General features: G+C 35.9%; 2 protein-coding genes and 1 pseudogene across 2 annotated transcripts; 2 read left to right on the forward strand and 1 right to left on the reverse strand.

Moving 5' to 3' along the window:
• Nucleotides 1–3,199, forward strand: part of LOC116117226 — a 13,971-nt pseudogene extending 10,772 nt beyond the window's left edge.
• A 4,380-nt stretch (nucleotides 3,200–7,579) lies between these two features.
• On the reverse strand, nucleotides 7,580–8,850 carry LOC116117248. The gene is made up of 3 exons (XM_031403284.1): nucleotides 8,510–8,850; nucleotides 8,369–8,413; nucleotides 7,580–8,271 (listed from the first exon to the last, which is right to left on the reverse strand). Exons 1-3 carry the CDS (start codon nucleotides 8,793–8,795, stop codon nucleotides 8,129–8,131), a joined length of 474 nt encoding a protein of 157 aa, XP_031259144.1. The 5' UTR covers nucleotides 8,796–8,850; the 3' UTR covers nucleotides 7,580–8,128.
• Nucleotides 8,851–11,760: 2,910 nt separating this feature from the next.
• Nucleotides 11,761–14,520, forward strand: LOC116117210. The gene is made up of 2 exons (XM_031403244.1): nucleotides 11,761–12,071; nucleotides 13,796–14,520. Exons 1-2 carry the CDS (start codon nucleotides 11,941–11,943, stop codon nucleotides 14,259–14,261), a joined length of 597 nt encoding a protein of 198 aa, XP_031259104.1. The 5' UTR covers nucleotides 11,761–11,940; the 3' UTR covers nucleotides 14,262–14,520.
• The last annotated feature ends 6,784 nt before the right edge of the window (nucleotides 14,521–21,304 follow it).

A 21,304-nucleotide genomic window follows, 5' to 3' on the forward strand; every position in this document is an offset into this window, starting at 1 on the left:
CTGGTGGGATAACTGTGGTTTACAAGAACATAAAATGTGATAAAGAGGATGCAGCTAAGGTAAATGTTCTGCAGTGTTTTTTTCATTGATCTCTTGGCAATCTCATATGGACTTTCTCACAGGCAGTCTCTGTTCTTGAGCACAAGTTATTGTTAGTAGGATTTCTAGACACATAATCATAATGTCTTCAACTAAAATCACTTGCACCACCTGACGTTGGTCAATCTTTTGGGATGAGTTTCTTTTTCACCTGATGTTATTAATGACATTATATTTTCCCTCTGCTTTGTGAAGTTCTGTTTGTAATCGAATATCCAAAAGAGTCCTTACTGGTTAAGGATTAAATTGACAAGAAAAGGATTGACAGACATTCTCCGTTTGAAGAGATGGGCACCTTCTCTATTTTAACTATTATAATGTTTCCTCAACTTTTACTTGTATACTTCAATTGTTTGAATAAAAAAACAGTGACATTACTGCTCTCTTTTCTCTTCCTGTGTCCTTAATCAATGGACTCCGTTTATTTTTTTTCTTGTTAACCCAAGATAATTTATTTGTATGCATTAGTTTCCTTTTGTGTTGTTCTCTTGTTCAAGATGTTAAGACAAAAATGTTAGTTGGTGTGTGCAAATCTCTACCATTGACTTTGTTTAAAATGTTAAGAATTTGTTGTTTGATATTCTATTTATCATGCTGATGAGCTTGGGAAGCATTGCACCAGGTTCCAACTTCCCATAGTTCCATCAACAAGATGAATATCAGGACATCAAAACTTTGCCATCGTTTCTATCATTTGGCTGAGAGTATGATTATTTGAATAATTTATTTTACAAATTACAATTTGAAATTATATTATCTCTTTTCTCATAGGTTAAGGGTAAGAAACCTTCTCTGAAAATTGGATCATTTTTTCCAATAAAGAAGGCCCCTCAAGTTTGTCAAAGTTCAGATCGATGATGACTATGATTTGATTGATGAAGAAGCCCTCTTAACGGAAGAGGATTTGAAGAAACCCCAGCTCCCATCTAGTAAGATAGCAAAAATCAAAATTTCTGATTTGTGAACTTTCTTTTTGTGTGAAATTTGCAAGTATATTATGTACCGTGCATTGAATAAATTGTTTGTGCAGTTAGTGATTGTGAAGTTGGAAGCACAAGGAAAGCTTGCAAAAATTGTACTTGTGGGAGAGCTGAGGCTGAGGAGATAGTACAGAAATTAGGACTCTCCATGGATCAGCTGAACAATCCTCAATCAGCACGTGGTAATGTATGTCTTTTTATGAAGTTTTATTTGGTTATTGATTATTAAGTTTCCTCTCACTGGAATCTCTAGGTACCCAGGTTGGTTGCCATGTATTTCTATGTTGTATGTGTAAATCTTTAAGTTTCTTTAAACTTTCTTTGAAGTAAATAAAAGAAACCAAAAACTTCATGAATTTCCATAATTACCCAATTGTGTTATGATGAACCTCAAATGATCACTCCAGCATAGAATTCAGGTTAATTCAGGAGACCTCCCCTGAATTTTCGTGAAATCTTACCAACACCCAACAGTTTTCAAAAGCCTAAATGAACCCGAGAGGTTTCATGGGAATTACCGTAGATTCATAGTGTTCTCACTTCTCATATTGTTGGGTCCAGATGAAGTACAAAACGGGCTTGTTTGTTTAGCAGGGTTTCATTCAAGTGAAAACTCATGCAAAAGAAATGATTCAAAAATATTAGTCATTGATTTTGTCTTTGGCTGTGCTGTTCTCAGGATATCATAAGGCATCTGCTAGGATCTCACATTGGAAGGGAAAAGGATGGGCATGTGGGACATAAAGGGCTTGGACACCCTCCTTTGGTAAGCTGGTTTTTCAAGGAGAGTTCTACTCAAACCCATAAAAAGCCCATTGCCCAGCCCAATTGTTTGAGTAATGGGCGTTGAAATGGGCACCATCTGAGAGTTGATGGTCGAGATTCAATCTTGGATACGAAGGAAAGACGAAGAAGAAGCTAGTAGGAGAGAAATTCATTCGTCGGGAAATATCCACTCTCATGAAGGAGAACATCCAAACAGTGCAGGTGGGTCTGGAAACAGTGGCCAGAATCGGAGCAAAGTTGGTGGACAAAAACTGGAAATGCTGATATTCTCTGGCGAAGACCCATACGGATGGATCTTCAAAGTGGAGAGGCGAAGGCCCGTACGGATGGATCTTCAAAGTGGAGCGTTATTTTAGCCTTAATGGAGTATCCGAGGAAGGGAAAAAGGGTGGGCATGTGGGTTATAAAGGGCTTGGGCACCCTCCCTTGGCAAGCCGGTTTTGCAAGCAAAGTTCTATCGAAGCCCATGAAAGACTCATTGTCCAACCCAATTGTTTGAGTTGTTAAAGTGAGTTTCTATCAATTTATATCAGAGCATGATCCTGTACCCACGGGACATCGCGTACATGGCATGCTAACCTTGGGCCTGGGTTGCTACCCCAAAAAAGGTCAACGTGGACGTCGGTTGCGGAAGCGTGGTGGAATGTTAGGATCCTACATTGAAAAGGAAAATGGTGGGCATGTGGATTATAAAGGGCTTGGGCACCCTCTCTTAGCAAACCAATTTTTCAAAAAAAGTTCTACCGAAGCGCAATAAAGACCCATTGCCTAGCCTAATTGTTTGAGTTGTTGGAATGGGTTTCTATCAGCATCATTTGTCATTCGGTATCCTAGGAGCATTTAGAAGTGTTAAAATTACCAGAGTTTTTGAAAATCATTCGTCATCTTTCTCACAATCTTGGAAGTATTAAATTTGCCTAAATTCTTATATTATGCAGCATATTTCCGGTAGCTTGAGTTTGATAAATTTATTCACTTTGTAGTGTGGACTAGGAGACGCTTTTCGCTGCGGCACATGTCCTTACAAGGTACTTCCACCATTCAAACTGGGCGAAAAGGTACTGAAAATATTGAATGCAGGGTTTTCTCATATCTATCTGTCTCCCTCTGATTAAACAGAAACATATAACTCATGCAGATAGCACTGCTTGGAAACTTTCTCACGGCAGACACTTTGAACAAAAAATTGGAGATGGTATTTTCACTAAATATTTCTAGTTTCTGGATACTTTCAATAGTCCCAGCCTATGAATTATCATGGTTTTGAATTGCAGGAAAAAACATGGAAAGGGTATGCCACGTCATCCAAGTACCAAAATTATCATGGTATGTGAATTCTTCTCTCGAGATTCTATGATCCTGACATGATAATTTCCTTTCTGCTTTGATAATTTCCTTTCTACTTTGCTGTAATATTCATGTGCATGTGGGACTCTAGGAATGCTTTTGTCCAGATCTTTTCAGGTCTTCACTCTTCACCTTAGAATATTTGTACGATAAATGAAGGGGGGAAATGTAAAAGAGAAAAACTTTTTTCCCAAAATAATTATTGCTTTATTTATAAATTTTTTATTGGATAAAATTTTCCTGGGGATTTACAGCACAAGTAATTCCTTTTGTTAAACATGATTAGTCTTTTGCGTTAAAAAAAGTGTTTATTTTTTTAAGAAGATTTTTGAGATATTTTCGTTACATAAACTCAATCAAATCGTGATTTCAGGGGTGTTGTCGCAAACTTTCTGACTTTGTGGATGATTTTTTTTTAACTCTATTTATCACCATTGGGTTACAGTTAAAAAAAAAATAATAATAAATAAATCAAACCCTTTTTATCTATTACCATTATATATCACAATTTGCAATTTAATAATTAATAGTATTTATTTTAGTTTATCTCCAATTATTAAATTTTGTGATGATATATTTTTTATTTAGTGAAATAATTATCTTATTAAAAAATTTCTCCAATAAGTAAAAGCTTTCTTGTCGGACAAAAGATTTGCTTGATGCTTGATACCATTTATTAAAAAATATATATCTTTTTAGAAATTTTATTCAATATGTCTTCATAAAGAAGCATATGTACAAAATAAAGCACCAAAAGATTAGGTTTAGATTTTGCTTTAAACAATCTTTAATACCACTTGGATATGAAGTTTAATCTAATTTAAAAAGTGATTATATAACAAGCTGATTTATGAAGTGATTTGTTTTATAAAATGAATCTAAAAGTAGATTTTTTTTACCTATTAGAATTCAACAACAGTTTTTACAAAGGTTAATTTAATAAAATATCTTTGAATTAACTTAAATTATAAATATTTTTATTAAAAATATTTAAACTAAAATATTAAAAAAGAGAAAAGTTTAAATTGGAGCAGGGAGTGGCCGCGTAACAACTAGCGGCGCTGGCCGATTGCTGTCACTGGTAGCGAGTGAGTCGACACCGCCGACACAGTTGCACTCACCATCAATCAGCGATCTATGCAACCGTTTTGACGGTGTCATTAAATACCGCAATGTTTTGCTGTAGCAAGCCAGCAAAGTTCGGCCATCATATATATACCAAAAATTATTATTGCAAAAGGATGTGTTAGGGTGAGTATTAAGGTTGTAAAAAATTTAATAATAGCTAATCATGAAAAATGCAAAACATTTCTTAATTAATAAGTATAGCTGTTTCTAATAAATAAGTTTAATAAAATAGGAATTTTGAATATCTTTTAGAGTGTATTTGGTTGGAGATAATGTTGAATTACTGGGGTAATATTATCTTATATTACTTGATTATCATATTTGGTTGTCAAGTAATATAAGATTTCGGTAAGTTTTCAAAACTAATAGTAATCACTGTTGATAATATAAGAGGTAATTTGATTATTTTCATTTTCTTAAGTATTTTAAGATTGCATGGTAATCTTATTTTTGTTACAATTTTATTCCTTATTAATAAAATTTTTGGACAATTATGCTCTTGTTTTAAAAACAATTTACATTAATTTGCCATTACAATTTTACCCCTGTTTAATTAAGTTTTTTAACAATAATATCTTTATATTTAAAACAAATTACAGACCATCACTGCCACTTAGCCACCACGGTCGACAATTGGCCAACAACCATCGGCTGTCGTCAGGAGTCTCCAATATGGCCGTTTCTGACCATATTGATGGCAAAAAATAGTCAGATGGCCATAGATTTGGCTGGAAATGGCCAGGTATATTCTGGTCAGAAATGACCAAATTAGATCTGGCAGTTTTTCGACCAAATTTGTCATAATATGGTCATTTCTGACCAAATCTATGGCCGAAAATGGTCAGAGTGACGCATAGAGACCATTTCCAGTTGACTGTGTGCCATTGGATTGTCGGGTGCCGACAACTAGCAGTGGCTGGGTTGGTGGGGGTGCATTAATTGATTTTCAAAACTTTTATTATGAGGTTGTTTTTGCTAAATTTTTAAATATAAGGGGTTATATAAGAATCTAAAGAATAATATTAAATAAGAGAGCAATTCAATAATTTAAATAACATATTCACTAATTTATTTCAACCAATCAAACACATTTCCTTAAATATTTTCAGTAATCTTCAAGTTAATCTATCTTTCTATTAATATAACATTCCTAATAATACAACATTCTCTAAACTAAACGTACCCTGAGTAATTTTAATTATTTTTTTTTATAAGCCTTTGGGAGCCCATGATGGAGGATTTGTTGTCAAACACATTTTTGGTACATGTTGAAACCTTTTCAAATAATTATTATAAGTTAATCTTCTTTGGTTGAAATTTTGAACACAACTGGTTTTTGGGATTAATTAAGTTCTTTACATGTATTTTTGTAGACGAATTTGGTTTATACTCTTCTAGATAACACTCTTATTTAAAGTGTTTTTTGTTTTTTTTAAAATATATGTATAAATGATTGATAAATATTTTTTGACAAAACGTTTTCCATAATTTTGTAGAAAGCCTTTAAATTATTTGAATAGAAAGTATTTATCCAGAAACACTCCCAAAGAGTCAAATTATCAAATACATTACTACTAGTACTATCAACCTTATCCTCGGGCTATTATCAATTATACCCTAATGCAGTTGTTGATAGGGGTGTTTAAAAGAACCGATTGAAATCGGAATCAATGGGTATCCGGGGTTTGGTCGAAACTGACCGTCAACGGATAGGTTCCGATTTCAAATTTTTGGAACCAAAACCGAGAATCGAGATTAATATAAAATAAAATTAAATAGTAAGGAGTTAATAAAAACTTTTGTAGAAAAGGTAATGTGAATACATTTATATTTATATTTCATAACATTTAAAGTAAGTTGGTTTGACTTTTGAGAATCTATCTTTACAAAGTAATGGAGTTTGTAATTTTGAATTTATAATTTGTAATTTTATTTTTGTTAACAAGTACTAGATAGGGGGGTATTTGTAAGTTTTTAAGGATTTTTTTTTGCCATTTTAAAAATTTTTGGGGGGTCATTGTAATTTTATAGGATATCCAGAATTGGAACCGTTGTTACAAGTTCCGGTTCTGGGTACTTAGGAACTGGAACCTTTGGTTCTAAATTTCAAGGAACTGTTGGTTTCGAATCCTTCAAAAAATGTAGGGTGCTCGGAACCGAACACCCTAGCTATTGGGGATTTACTTGTTGGTTTATTAAATTTAGGTTAGGGAATGAAATTTACCAAGGATATAATATGTTTTATGAGCATCAAACAAGCATGGCATATTCACGAGAAGATGTCGTTAAGCTAAGCTCCACTCGTGATGGAGGAGCCCACGAAATCGTCATCCAAAACCATCAAATTAATTTGTGAAAAGGAAAGTGTGAGGTGGCGTGTTAGTTTGGCTTGGATTAATGATGATGATGATCATCATTATTGATGGATGGATCCACAATCATTAATTATATGCTCAATTATTTACTACATTAAAAATTATTCTTCCATTTACACCTTACAAGCTAAGTTATAAACTTTCAAACCCAATCACACACCGTCCATCACACGCACCTCATCTCAACGGAAGGTCAATAATGGACATGATACAGTACATAAGCATCTATCATCATCGCCTTTAGAAAACACTTTTTCTTTTTCTTATTTCCGTTGGACCTACTGCATATGTCATATTTTGTGGTGGGTCCAATGAATAAAAGTTCCACTTAAATCATGATACATGTAGTGGGCTATAATGACACCTGTCACAATGTCGTGGCATGTGATTATCATCATGGAATTACAGTGGTCTGATCATTCGCTGTCAAAAGTCAAAAACAATGAGAACCCGAGGTTAAAGATTCCACCGTGACCGACACTTTTTATGTCATCGCGTTGTCTTTAGTACTGCGTTCAGATTTCGACACGTGTACAAGCATATAAGGGAAAACAATGTATATAATTCTCGTGAAACTAAAAAATTATTATTATTTTTTTTAATATATTACTTGTTAATCAATTCATTCAAAGAATCAAAACGTTGAAAATTTCTCTTCACCAATTACCATAAAGTTACCTTGTTCCAAAACCTGAAACTTTTGACTTCCAATAACAATAATTACCATAATTAATAAAGGGATTTAATACTAAATAATTACTCGTCAGACAGAACTGAACAAGGCATTTAGGTACAATTTATGGTGGCAGATTCACGTTTGTACTTCTTAAATTAAAAAAATTAAAATTATTTTATTCACGAATAATCAACATGGAAAATAAAATATGATAATGCAAAACAACTTTAATTATCTTAAATTAAAAATGCAATACTATAAATTACACGTGTAATTGGACTCTGGAGGCATCACCAAACGAGCCTACATCTGACTGTTAGATTAGTCTCAGAGGAGAGTTTTAAGAGTTGTTAATGCGCTCTGTTCCACCACCACCACATCATTCCAGCTGTCTTCCGAACTCGAGGTTGCAGTAACTAACGGTCGGAACATCCAGCTGGATTCCAATCACTACCGCTAACTTACGCCACCTCCCTCTCAAGCGCACGTTAACATTAAATTATTAACAAATTATGTTCATTATTTTTATTTATTTCCTTTCTCTCCACAAAATTTACACAAAAAAACAGTTCAACAAGCGCCATAAAATTGAGCGAAATGGTTTCCTAACAAATGAATTCATATTATTTCACACGTGAAAAAAATAGTCAGACGTAAGCACACGTGCGAGAGTGATAAGAAGGAGCTGGAGCAAGCCAGCAAGGCAAAGGGATAGATTATGAACCAGGAAATGTGCATTAAAAATCGGCGATTTTTCGGTGGGGGCGATATTTTGGAGCATGCTTTTCAATCTCTTGTAAGTTTCTCAGACTTCCAATCGCCAAAAAATCGCCTCTCCGCAGCTCAACATATCGGCTGACATCTTCCATTTCACTGGAATCTACAATCAGAAAACAGATAAATAAATTAACGAAAACAATAAAAATACTTTCAGAAACCAAAAATGAAGCTGAATTGATCCTGCATTATATTTATACCTGTGTGCGTTGAAAGCCGCTTGAATCCGTTAAACTGAGCCAAATCTGAAACACAACAGCAACAACCAAAAAAAAAAAAAAAAATCAAACAAAACTTCAGTTAATTAAAACGAAGCCGTCGATTGACAAAACAAAAATTACCTGATTGAGAGGGAGAGTGAGAGGAGAGATAGAGGACAAGAAAGCAAAAGAGAGTGAGAAGAGGAATGAGGTGAACGAGATTTTCAGATTTAGAGTGAGATGACAATGAGGAAGGCGGCGGTGAGAGCGAGAAGCGGCGAGGCTTCGTCGTCTTGCTTTGGTCGTCGTCGGTGAACGAAGAAGAAGATGGAGAAACGAGTTCAGTTACACGAGAATCTTCTTTAGGAACTCCACCACCATGGCTGTGGAGCTTGGAAACCGGCGAGCCTAGAGACTGTCTATGCATGGCTGAGAGAGAGAGAGAGAGAGAGAGAGAGAGAGAGCGAGAGAGCGAGCTGCTGTTGAGCTGTGCTCTGACCTCTGAGTTATTGAGGTAAGAACAGGTAAGCGTGGCTTGTTTTTTATTGCTGGTCTTGGGGTACCGTTACATTACCGGCACCATCACATTTTTCTATATTTTATATTTCTGTTATATATTTTGGGTTTTTTTTAATTATTAATAATAATTCAGTTAATGGAATATTTAAAAAAAAAAAAAAAGTGAAGTGGTCCGGTCTGTTGTTGGAGGAGCTTTATGGCTTTTGCTGAGACTGAGTCGGACCCGTGAAACAGAAAATACAAATTAGTGTATTTTTTATTTATTTATGAATAATGCAGACGCATGAGTCAGTATCTTATATAGAATTAATTTATAGGAATTAAAATGATATGATGGTATTAATTTAAAAAAAAATTAATTGATTGACTAAGATACATAATAGAATGTTAGAGTTGTTTGTTGAGAGACGTTATATATAGTAAGGGTTAGTTACCTTAGTTGTTGGATGGCCAGTTAATTACTCATAAATTTCAACCCAGGTGGTAGTGCTACCTCCTTTTCTGTCAACCACTCTAATTGGAAACTACTTCCCTGTTTGTTATTTTCTTTTTAACGTTTTGTTTTAATTTAGTAAATATAGATTTGCTTAATTTGATAGAAGATAGAAATAAGGTAAACATAGAAATAGATTTAATTTAGATCATTTTTATAAATCCCTATTTAGATGAGGTTATCGCATTTTAAAAGCAATCTTAAGCACTCGGCCTGTGTTGACACTTGGTTGATGACCGGGTCACGGTTTAACCGGTCTAACCGGTTTGTCAGGTTTAACCGCTATCCTATATTTAAAATCTAATAAACACATCTCTGATAAATACACATTAGTCTAATATAGTTTGAAATCCAAGTCAAGGAACAACCCCTATAGACACAGTGACGTCCGACGGCCAATTAGCCTTAAGGATTTGGGTTTTTGGTGGGGAGAATGCCGATGAGGCAACTGTATGGGTCAAGGGTGATTTCAGCCGCTTGGAACGACCGGAAAAGACAATCACAAAAACCCTAAATGTGGTCACGCCGACGATTGGCGAGCATTAAGGTCGAGGGTTTTGTGGGTTTTACGGTAGGGGATTGCCAGTGAGGTCCAATGGAGGGTTCGGGGGGTATTTTAGTTACGAAATCACCGAACTGAGGGAGACAGTGTTGGAATGTGAGAGGGAGTGATTGGAACGAGCAGGGGTTGTATTTGTAATTTTGAGGACCGGTTTTTCTACTTTTTGCCGGTTAAACCTATAAGGCCCCGGGTCTCATCTACTGATTAAAGCTTGGGGTGGGGTTCCTACATGGTTAAAAGTTTTTCTTTTCAAAACAATTTGTATGTTTTTTGCAATTTAAAAAAGAACTAGCATCAACAATGGAACCTTTTTTTGCGGGTGCTAATGCGAACTTTTCCGATGTAGGAACAAAATGTAAAAAAAAATTAGGAGATTACAACACAACCCTAGTTTAACTAACTGCACTTCTTGAAAGTGCACCTTTAAGTGCTCACCCCCTTTAATCTTTCACTAATACTTGATGGAGGGTGATCGAGTTTGAGTTTCAATTTTTATTAAGGGTATATTTGAACCTTGGTTTAAATTTTGTTTTTTCTCTTTTTTTCTTACCTTCCAAAACCTCTCCGAAGAGGCGGTAAATCCAACTTCTCGAGAACTTTTATAAGCTGGAGTTGTTTTCCAAATGTCGTCAAGAGGTGTGGAGATAGCCTCCAACCATCGTGTGAGTAGAATTCAACCTTCAGACAACTTCTTCAACAGGTCCAATTTTTTGACCTTGTCATTGTCACGAGGCCTTTAATAAGCGATGCCTCCACACATGGGTAGAATTCCACTTCAAGTAACTGCCTCATCAAAGGTCAAATTACCTCATCATGTCACACGAGGCCATTTATCTAGATCCTCCAACGATGCCATGAGCCTCATAGGTGTCATGGGTCATCTAGCAATGCCACAAGACCTCCACAATCCTCAACATACCAAACGAAACCCATCGACGCATCAAAGTGTTTTAAAAGGTAAAGATTAAATGTTTTTGGTTTTCAAAGGGTGAAAGATACTATCCTCATCTTAACAAAAATGTACAAATTTTCAAGCCAATGTCCATTTTGCATTTTCCCCAACACAAACCAGGGCTTACTATAAATAGATGAAAATGTAAGAATTTGTATTATCTTTTTTCTTTCTGAAACATATGAAACCTCTTTATAATTCCGATTTTCACCATATACAAGACTAATTTTGAATTTACTCAATTGCTTAAATGAAGCCCAGCTAAAAGGCTTTTCAACATATCATAATTTAACGCTTATTTCTTTATATATCTGATTGGAGAAAATAATGTTAATGATCATAACGAAAAATCCACACAATACATAATGAAACATGTTTATCGGACTATTATATTCTATCACGTGATCATTTTGGTTCAAAAACTATTTGCGATATAATATAATGCTTAAAATATATTTATTAAGCTTCTTGGAGAAACAACATTGCCAAACTTTTAGTTTTGCGCGATATCATCAACAACATAAACTTCAGTTTATCGTCTAATGATCTTTGAATTTCTTCAAACTAATTTTTTAGAGAAATTTTCTTTCAAAATTTTATTTTCAGTCCATGTGAAATCTTCACAAAATTAACTTGATTAGAAAATTAATTTTTTTTCAAAGTATGAAAAAAAACAAATTCTTAGAATTTTAATGTTTCCACGTAGTAAAATAGGTTTATAAAGTTGACGAAATTGATATGGGCTCGATGACATCGGCCCAAATAGGCCCGAATTTCAATGAGTTCAACGGTATAGATCGAGAGGTAGAGATCAACGGTTGTGATGAATCCCACGGGAAGTGATGTTTGCACTTGGCTCACAGAAAACTAACCAAAACCGTCAGCAAGTGAGTGTCGAAATTTCTGGCGGCTTCAAACAAGATTTCTTACTTGCGGAAAACGAATCATCTAACCAAAAGAAATAGGAAATTAATTTTAACAAACACAAACACAAACACACAAAATCTTGTAAAGAACGTTAACGATACAAATAACAGTGCGAGAGAATGGTGGTATGGGAGATCACTTTGGCGACGGCCTATTTCTTGGGGCTTAAACGGACTTACAGACTCGCTTTGAAGATTCAGCGTCGCATTATAAGCCAAAAACACCCTAAGATACGCCAGTTTGCTCACAGGTTTACTTTTTTTTTTATTTTCTTTTTCTGATTGAGTTTTCATCGTTTTGTCGGACATTGATTTGTGTTATTGATTTTCTGTTGTGGGTTTTATTTATTCATTTATTTTTATTTTGATGATCAGTGAGCAATTAGGGATTTTGGTTTTGTAATAATGGAAAATAAAGTATTGTTTTGGAGGAAAGTTAGTGAGTTTCTATTTGCATGATCTTTTTTCTTTCTCCAGCTATTTTGTAAGATATTTATGGCAATGGCAAATTTGGAACGTGTAGATGGTATTTTAAATTTTAAAAATTTTCAATTTATGGGAATTGAAAAAAGACAGTTTTGATAATGAATGTCCAGAAAATAAGTGTACCTTTTCTCACACTGAGAGGTTATTAATTAGTATTGCCATCTATTTGTGGGAATGTTGTTAGCTTTTGTTGATAAACTGCAAGTGAATAATTACAGCTTGTGATTTTTGAATGAGAAGCGAAACATGATGGTGATGATAACAATGTTGAGAACTACCTCTAGTGTAGTAATTCATAAGGATAAAGTGGAAGGTTGGTGGTGAATTAGCTGTGCTTAGGCTCAGTTAAGGTGCGGCCGCCAACTTTAAAGATATCCAAGTTAGGTTAAGTTAATTAGGAAGAAGTGGTTTAGGAAGAATTAATTATGATGTACTTAAAGGAGGCTAGCAACATGAGCTATTCTAGTGATTCTGTATGGAAGTGTGTTTATATTTGTCATGGGAGTAATCTTTGCTATTAAATTACATAAAAGCTTGTATCTTTTGTTGGTTATGTATGAGTTATATTAGGATTATTTAGCCGAAATTTATCCCTCTGATCCCCTTGTATTCTCTCTTAACTTGCACAGAGTCTCCAATGGTGTTTTATAAATTTTAATTCATGTTTTGAAGCATCTCTGTGAGTGCCATGCCGTCTATTGAAATAAAAGTTTTTTTAATAACAAATTGTTTTCTTATATGAAAAACAATCAGGCATCTTTGAAAGGGACTTTTCCTTGAATCTGATAATAATATCATTTTTTAGTTTTAGTTTTGCTGTAATGAGCTTAAATATCATTTGGCTAGAGCGATGGTGTGTGCTTTTCAAGTGAGATGTTTTGGCTTAAGTTTATTGGGAGTTTTTTTAATGGGCTTTGATTTATCTAGTTGCTTTTGGATGTTTGAGCGTCACAAGATTGGAATTGACTTTGTAGAGAGCCTTTTTTTCTGTTCATATGCTTGCCCAATTAGCTAGGTAGTGGCTTGGAACTTATAATTAGATGTTTGAGTTTAGAGTTTTCACAGTGTATTTGGCTGGCATTTATATTAACTTCACAACAATGACGAGCCAAGAAGCACTTTTTTGGTCATCCAGAAATTGAATAAATATAATATCTGTGATATTCTCTGCATAAATTAGTGTAAGCATTTTGGTGCTTTGGACTTCATGAATTAATTTGGTTTGCATTATGAAAAAAAAAAAAAAAAAATCTGGACTACTCGAACCCTTGGCTATTTTAGCATGATATTACTGAACATTGCATTCCTTCTGCTGGCTTACCTGTTGTATTGCTGTTCTTGTACTACCAATGCTGAGTTAATTACCGTTAGGAATTGTAATTTTTCTTCTACTTTTTTGAAAAATAATCAATGTGTTACCACCACCAGTTTTGAAGTGCCAGAATTGTTGTTACAAACTAGCTTTCATATTTCTTCATTTTTTCAACAGACGAACACGTGCTGTATTTGATGTGGCACTCAAGTTTCACCGGAAGATACAAGAAAGGGACATAGAAGTTGGTCGAAATCTTGGTAACTGGATTCTGCGATGGCTTGACCGGATGAAGCCTTCTGCTCAAATCCGTGGTTCATCAGAGAAACCCATACATGGTTCTGGTCCAAACATGAACATGAGCAACCAAGTAACACAATCTTCCAAGCCAAAAACTAATGGGATCAGTACATCTAGAAACCAGGATTCAGACAGGCATCTATTCACCTCGTTAACAAATATACGACCTAAACACTTTCCTTCAATTGCAATGATGTTGCGACCACCAAGGACAGCTGGGTCCATAACCCAGTGTAGGCATCTCTACAACAGTGGGGCTGATATGTCGAGGTTGAACTACAAAAGAGGTGGGTTTGATGGAGTTATTAGGAAGGATATAATGCTGTGGATGCTGCAAAATTAAAGGTAAAAGTTCATATTTATTTGTGTTTTTGGACTCTTAAATTTTGAGATTCATCTAAGGGAGATTTGGTTTGATGCTGTATCATCAAAGGACTGCATGCCATGGAAACTAACATATCTAAGGATCAAGCATTTTGTTATGCTTCTTTGGTGCTCATGGATAATAAATTAAGTTCCCTTTGATTTTCTGACTTTTAATTTTCTTGACCCGCATTTTCTGGGGAGATTCAGGTTATTGTGATCGCAAAAATAGTTATGAATATTATTGTTGTTTTCTAGTTGTACTTGTCAATCCTGTAAATACACCAGACCTGGCAATCAAACCGGGATGAACCAGGTCTATTTTAAACAGAGGATTGAGCTGACATTCTTAACTTCGTGCTTTCAATCTTATAAACCACGTTTTTATTTAATGTTAATGAGTTTTAGTGTTCCCCTGCGGTTTACTTGCTCAGCAATTTGCACATCAACAAAGTGCAAGCATATTTACATCAGAAAAGAAAATTAAAGGATTTGCTTATGTAGCATCTTTTTTTACCATAAAAAAGCTTATGGGGTTGAGGTCCAAAGGCTAGTTGAGGATACAAGTTTTTTCTTTTTACCATGGAACTATTAGTTGGGTACGAGCTCCAATGACCACTCTTATTAGAGGTCATGAGGACTTTGATAGGAACACACTCCAATAACTCAACAATTTGGGCTGAGCCATAGGTCTTTCATGGGCTTGAGTAAAACTCTCTTTGGAAAACCGGCTTGCCAAGGGAAGGTCCCAAGCCTTTATAACCCATATGCCCACCCTTTTTTCCTTTCAGTGTGGGATCCTAACATTCCCTCATGCTTCGAGATCCAATGCCCTCGTTGGTCTTTCTTTCCAGAGAGTGTCCGCCCTCATCGGCTACCTCACCCTCATCGGCCTTTACTGCCCTCCCTTTGGGTCTTACTTCACCTAGAAGCCTGTCAGCAACTCTCCTTCTCTACCCCTCGAGGGGCCCATTGGGCCCTGCTGCGTGGGCTTCACGTCGACCTCTTTACCCCTTGGGTGATTTCGCAGACCCTTTTCCTTGGGGTAGCAGCCCGGGCCCAAGGTTAGTTTGTCACGCGTGCGTAGGATCATGTTCTGATACCAATTGATAGGAACCCACTCCAATAACTCAACAATTTGGGTTGGGCCATAGGTTTTTGATGGGCTTGGGTAGAACTCTCCTTGGAAAATCGGCNAATTGCAATGATGTTGCGACCACCAAGGACAGCTGGGTCCATAACCCAGTGTAGGCATCTCTACAACAGTGGGGCTGATATGTCGAGGTTGAACTACAAAAGAGGTGGGTTTGATGGAGTTATTAGGAAGGATATAATGCTGTGGATGCTGCAAAATTAAAGGTAAAAGTTCATATTTATTTGTGTTTTTGGACTCTTAAATTTTGAGATTCATCTAAGGGAGATTTGGTTTGATGCTGTATCATCAAAGGACTGCATGCCATGGAAACTAACATATCTAAGGATCAAGCATTTTGTTATGCTTCTTTGGTGCTCATGGATAATAAATTAAGTTCCCTTTGATTTTCTGACTTTTAATTTTCTTGACCCGCATTTTCTGGGGAGATTCAGGTTATTGTGATCGCAAAAATAGTTATGAATATTATTGTTGTTTTCTAGTTGTACTTGTCAATCCTGTAAATACACCAGACCTGGCAATCAAACCGGGATGAACCAGGTCTATTTTAAACAGAGGATTGAGCTGACATTCTTAACTTCGTGCTTTCAATCTTATAAACCACGTTTTTATTTAATGTTAATGAGTTTTAGTGTTCCCCTGCGGTTTACTTGCTCAGCAATTTGCACATCAACAAAGTGCAAGCATATTTACATCAGAAAAGAAAATTAAAGGATTTGCTTATGTAGCATCTTTTTTTACCATAAAAAAGCTTATGGGGTTGAGGTCCAAAGGCTAGTTGAGGATACAAGTTTTTTCTTTTTACCATGGAACTATTAGTTGGGTACGAGCTCCAATGACCACTCTTATTAGAGGTCATGAGGACTTTGATAGGAACACACTCCAATAACTCAACAATTTGGGCTGAGCCATAGGTCTTTCATGGGCTTGAGTAAAACTCTCTTTGGAAAACCGGCTTGCCAAGGGAAGGTCCCAAGCCTTTATAACCCATATGCCCACCCTTTTTTCCTTTCAGTGTGGGATCCTAACATTCCCTCATGCTTCGAGATCCAATGCCCTCGTTGGTCTTTCTTTCCAGAGAGTGTCCGCCCTCATCGGCTACCTCACCCTCATCGGCCTTTACTGCCCTCCCTTTGGGTCTTACTTCACCTAGAAGCCTGTCAGCAACTCTCCTTCTCTACCCCTCGAGGGGCCCATTGGGCCCTGCTGCGTGGGCTTCACGTCGACCTCTTTACCCCTTGGGTGATTTCGCAGACCCTTTTCCTTGGGGTAGCAGCCCGGGCCCAAGGTTAGTTTGTCACGCGTGCGTAGGATCATGTTCTGATACCAATTGATAGGAACCCACTCCAATAACTCAACAATTTGGGTTGGGCCATAGGTTTTTGATGGGCTTGGGTAGAACTCTCCTTGGAAAATCGGCTTGCCAAGGGAGGGTGTCCAAGCCTTTATAACCCATATGCTCACCCTTTTCCCTTTCAATGTGGGATCCTAACAGACTTAAACTCGGAAAACCATGTAAACTTAAATCTTTTTTTTATTTTTTACCATCAAGCACCCAATGGTGTTTAAAAAGAGCAGTGTAACACGAGACTTCCAGGGGTAAAGTTGAGGATACAAGTTGCTTAAAGAAGAGTATTTTTAATTTGAAATTAAGTTTATGAAGTAGATGATGGTTGAAAAGAGGAGTGTAACACACGAACTATTCAGGAGCTAAAGTTGAGGATACAAGTTGCTTAATGAAGAAGAGTATTTTTAATTTGAAATTAAGTTTATGAAGTAATTTTCAATTGATGGAGTACATAATTTAATCCCTGGGAACATAGGATACAATTACAAAAGATTTTTTGATGAATAATTTTGGGATAATCTTTTGTATATTTATAAAGGAAAATTAGAATTTTAATGTTTCCACGTAGTAAAATAGTTTGATAAATTTGACGAAGATTGATAGGGTTCGATGACATCGCCCAATAGGCCAATTTCAATTAGTTCACGGTTATAGACTCGGATGTAGAGATCAACTGTTGGATGATCCCACGGGAAGCGATTTTGCACGTCCCACGAAAAGTATAAACTAAACCAAAACCGTCAGCAGTATGGTCGCAATGTCTGGGCGTCTTCAAACCAAGATTCCTGTACTTGCGAAACGAATCACTCACCAAAAGTAATAGAATTACATTTTAACAAACACAACACAAAATCTTGTAAAACGTTAACGCCATACACAATAACCTGCGAAGAAATGGGGTATGGGTAGATCACTTTGCGACCGGCCTTTTCTTGGGGCTTAAACGCCTACAACGTCGCTATTGAAGATTCGCCGTCGCATTTAGCCAAAAACACCCAAGATACCCAGTTTTGCTCACAGGTGTTACTTTTTTTTTATTTTCTTTTTTCTTGCATTGAGTTTTCATCGTTTTGTTCGTGAACATTGCATTTGTGTTATTGATTTTCTGTGTGGTTCTTTTTTTCATATTTTATTTTTATTTGTTGAGATATGAGCAATTCAGATTTTGTGTTTTGTAACTAAGTGAAAATAAAGTATTGTTTTGGAGAAGGTTAGAGTTCTATTTGCATGTCTTTTTCTTCTCCACTATTTTGTAAATATTTTATGGCAATGGCAATTTGAACTTGTAGATGGTTTTTTAAATTTATGGAATGAAACAAAGACAGTTTTGATAATGCTGTCCCGAAATAGTGTACCTTTTCTCCACTGAGAGTTATTAATATATGCCAATCTATTTGTGGGAATTTGGTTTTTGGTTGTTGCATAACCTCAGTTGAATAATTACAGCTTGGTGATTTTTTGAATGAGAAGTCGAAACATGATGGGATGATAACAATGTTGAGAACCTACCTCTAGTGTAGTAAGTCATAAGAGATAGTGGCAAGTTGGTGGGTGAATTAGCTTGCTTAGGCTCAGTTAAGGTGCTGGCCGCAACTTTAAAGATTCCAGTTAGGTTAATTAATTAGGAAAAGTTGGTGTTAGGAAGAATAATTATGAGACTTCAAGGAGTCTAGCAACATGAAGCTGTCTAGGGATTCTGTCTGGAAGTGTGTTTAATTTGTCATGGGAGTAATCTTTGCTATTAAGTACTAAAAGCTTTTGTTATCTTTTGTTGTTTTATAGGTTAGTGAATTAGGATATTAGCCGAAATTTATCCCTCTGATTCCCCTTGTATCCTCTCTTAACTTGCACAAAGTCTCCAATGGTGTTTTATACAATTTTAATTCATGTTTTGAGCATCTCTGTGAGTGCCATGGCCGTCAAACAATCTATTGAAATAAAATTTTTCATTAATAACAATGGTTTCTTCTTATTGAAAAATAATCAGGCATCTTTGAAAGGACTTTTCCTTGAATCTGATAATAGTATCATTTTTCAGTTTTAGTTTTGCTTATGACTCTTAAATATCATTTGGCCTAAGCGATGGTGTGTGCTTTTCAAGTGAGATGTTTTGGCTTAAGTTTATTGGGAATTTTTTTAATGGCTTTGATTTATCTAGTTGCTTTTGGATGTTTGAGCATCACAGATTGGAATTGACTTTGTAGAGAGCCTTTAATTTTTCTGTTCATATGCTTGCCCAATTAGCTAGATAGTGGCTTGGACTTATAATTAGATGTTTGAGTTTAGAGTTTTCCAACGTGTATTTGGCTGGCATTTATATTAACTGCACTACAATGCCGAACCCAAGAAGCAACTTTTGGTCATCCGAAATTCTATATAAATATCCGTGATATTGTCTGCATAAATTATGTAAGCATTTTGGTGCTTGGACTTCATGAATTATTTTGTTTTGCATTAAGACAAAAAAAAAAAAACTGGACTACTCGCACCCTTGGCTATTTTAGCTGATATTACTGAACATTGCTTCCTTCTGCGGCTTACTTTCTGTTGTCTGTTCTTGTACTACCAATGGAGTAATTACCGTTAGAGTAATTGTAATTTTTCTTTCACCTTTTTTTACCACCCCAGTTTTGAAGTGCCAGAATTGTTGTTACAACTATCTTTCATATTTCTTCATTTTTTCCAACAGACGAACACGTGCTGTAGTTGATGTTGGCACTCAGTTTCAACCGAAGATACAGAAAGGGACAGAATGTGTCGAAAATCTTGGTACCTGATTCTGCGATGGCTTGACCCGTCGAAGCCTTCTGCTCAAATCCGTGGTTCATCGAAAAACCCATACATGGTTCTGGTCCAACATGACATGAGCAACCAAGTAACACAATCTTCCAAGCCAAAAACTAATGGGATCAGTACATCTAGAAACAGGATTCAGACAGGCATCTTCACCTCGTTAACAGATTACGACCTAACACTTCCCTTCAAGAATGATATGATGGTATTAATTTAAAAAAAAATTAATTGATTGACTAAGATACATAATAGAATGTTAGAGTTGTTTGTTGAGAGACGTTATATATAGTAAGGGTTAGTTACCTTAGTTGTTGGATGGCCAGTTAATTACTCATAAATTTCAACCCAGGTGGTAGTGGTACCTCCTTTTCTGTCAACCACTCTAATTGGAAACTACTTCCCTGTTTGTTATTTTCTTTTTAACGTTTTGTTTTAATTTAGTAAATATAGATTTGTTTAATTTGATAGAAGATAGAAATAAGGTAAACATAGACATAGATTTAATTTAGATCATTTTTATAAATCCCTATTTAGATGAGGTTATCGAATGTTAAAAGCAATGATTAAGAACTCGGCCTGTTTGACAACTTGGTTAGATGACCGGGTCACGGTTTAACCGGTCTAACCGGTTTGATCAAGGGTTTAACCGTCTATCCTATAGGTTTAAAATCTAATAAACACATCTCTGATAAATACACATTAGTCTATATAGGTTTGAAATCCAGCAAAGACACCCCTATAGACAAGTGACGATCGACGGCCAATTAGCCTTAAGGATTATGGGGTTTTTGGTGGGGAAATGCCGATGAGGCAAATGTAGGGGTCAGGGTGATTTTCAGCGTTGAGAACGACCGGAAAAAGTAAAATCACAAAACCCTAAATGTGGTCGACGACGATTGGCGAGCAATTAAGGTCGAGGGTTTTGGGGTTTTCGGTAGGGAGATGCCAGTGAGGCCAATGGAGGGTTCGGGGGTGATTTTAGTTACGAAATTCACCGAAATGAGGGAGAAAGTGTTGGAATGTGAGAGGGAGTGATTGGACGGAGCAAGGGGTGTTTGTAATTTTGAGGACCGGTTTTCTACTTTTGCCGGTTAAACCGATGAAGGCCCCGGGTCTCAGTCTAACTGATTAAAGCATTGGGGTGGGGTTCCTAATCAGTGGTTAAAAGTTCTTTCTAAAACAATTTGTATGTTTATTTGCAATTTAAAAAAGGAAATTAGATAAAATGGAAACCTTTTTGCGGGTGCTAATGCGAACTTTTCGATGATAAGGATATAAAAATATGTAAAAAAAAATTAAGGGAATTACAACGACAACCCTAGGTTTAACTAATGCACTTCTTGAAAGTGCAACCTTAGTGCTCACCCCTTTAATTTTCACTAATAAATTGATGGAGGGGATAGAGTTTAGATTTCAATTTTTATTAAAGGGTATTTTGAACCTTTTTAATTTTGTTTTTCTTTTCACTTCCAAAACTTCCGAAGAGGCTAAATCCAGCTTCTCAGAACTTTATAAGGCTGGATTTGTTTTCCAATGTCGTCAAGAGGTTGGAGATAGCCTCCAACAATGCGTGTGAGTAGAATTCAACTTCAAGAAACGTCTTCAAGGTCAAATTTGACCTTGTCAGTGTCACGAGGCCATTTATAGCGATAGCCTCCAACAATGGGTAGAATTCAACTTCAAGTAACGCCTTCAAGGTCAAATTTGACCTCATCAATGTCACGAGGCC

This window comes from Pistacia vera, unplaced genomic scaffold (genome assembly GCF_008641045.1).
Source record: "Pistacia vera cultivar Batoury unplaced genomic scaffold, PisVer_v2 Contig800, whole genome shotgun sequence".
Taxonomy (NCBI): domain Eukaryota; kingdom Viridiplantae; phylum Streptophyta; class Magnoliopsida; order Sapindales; family Anacardiaceae; genus Pistacia; species Pistacia vera.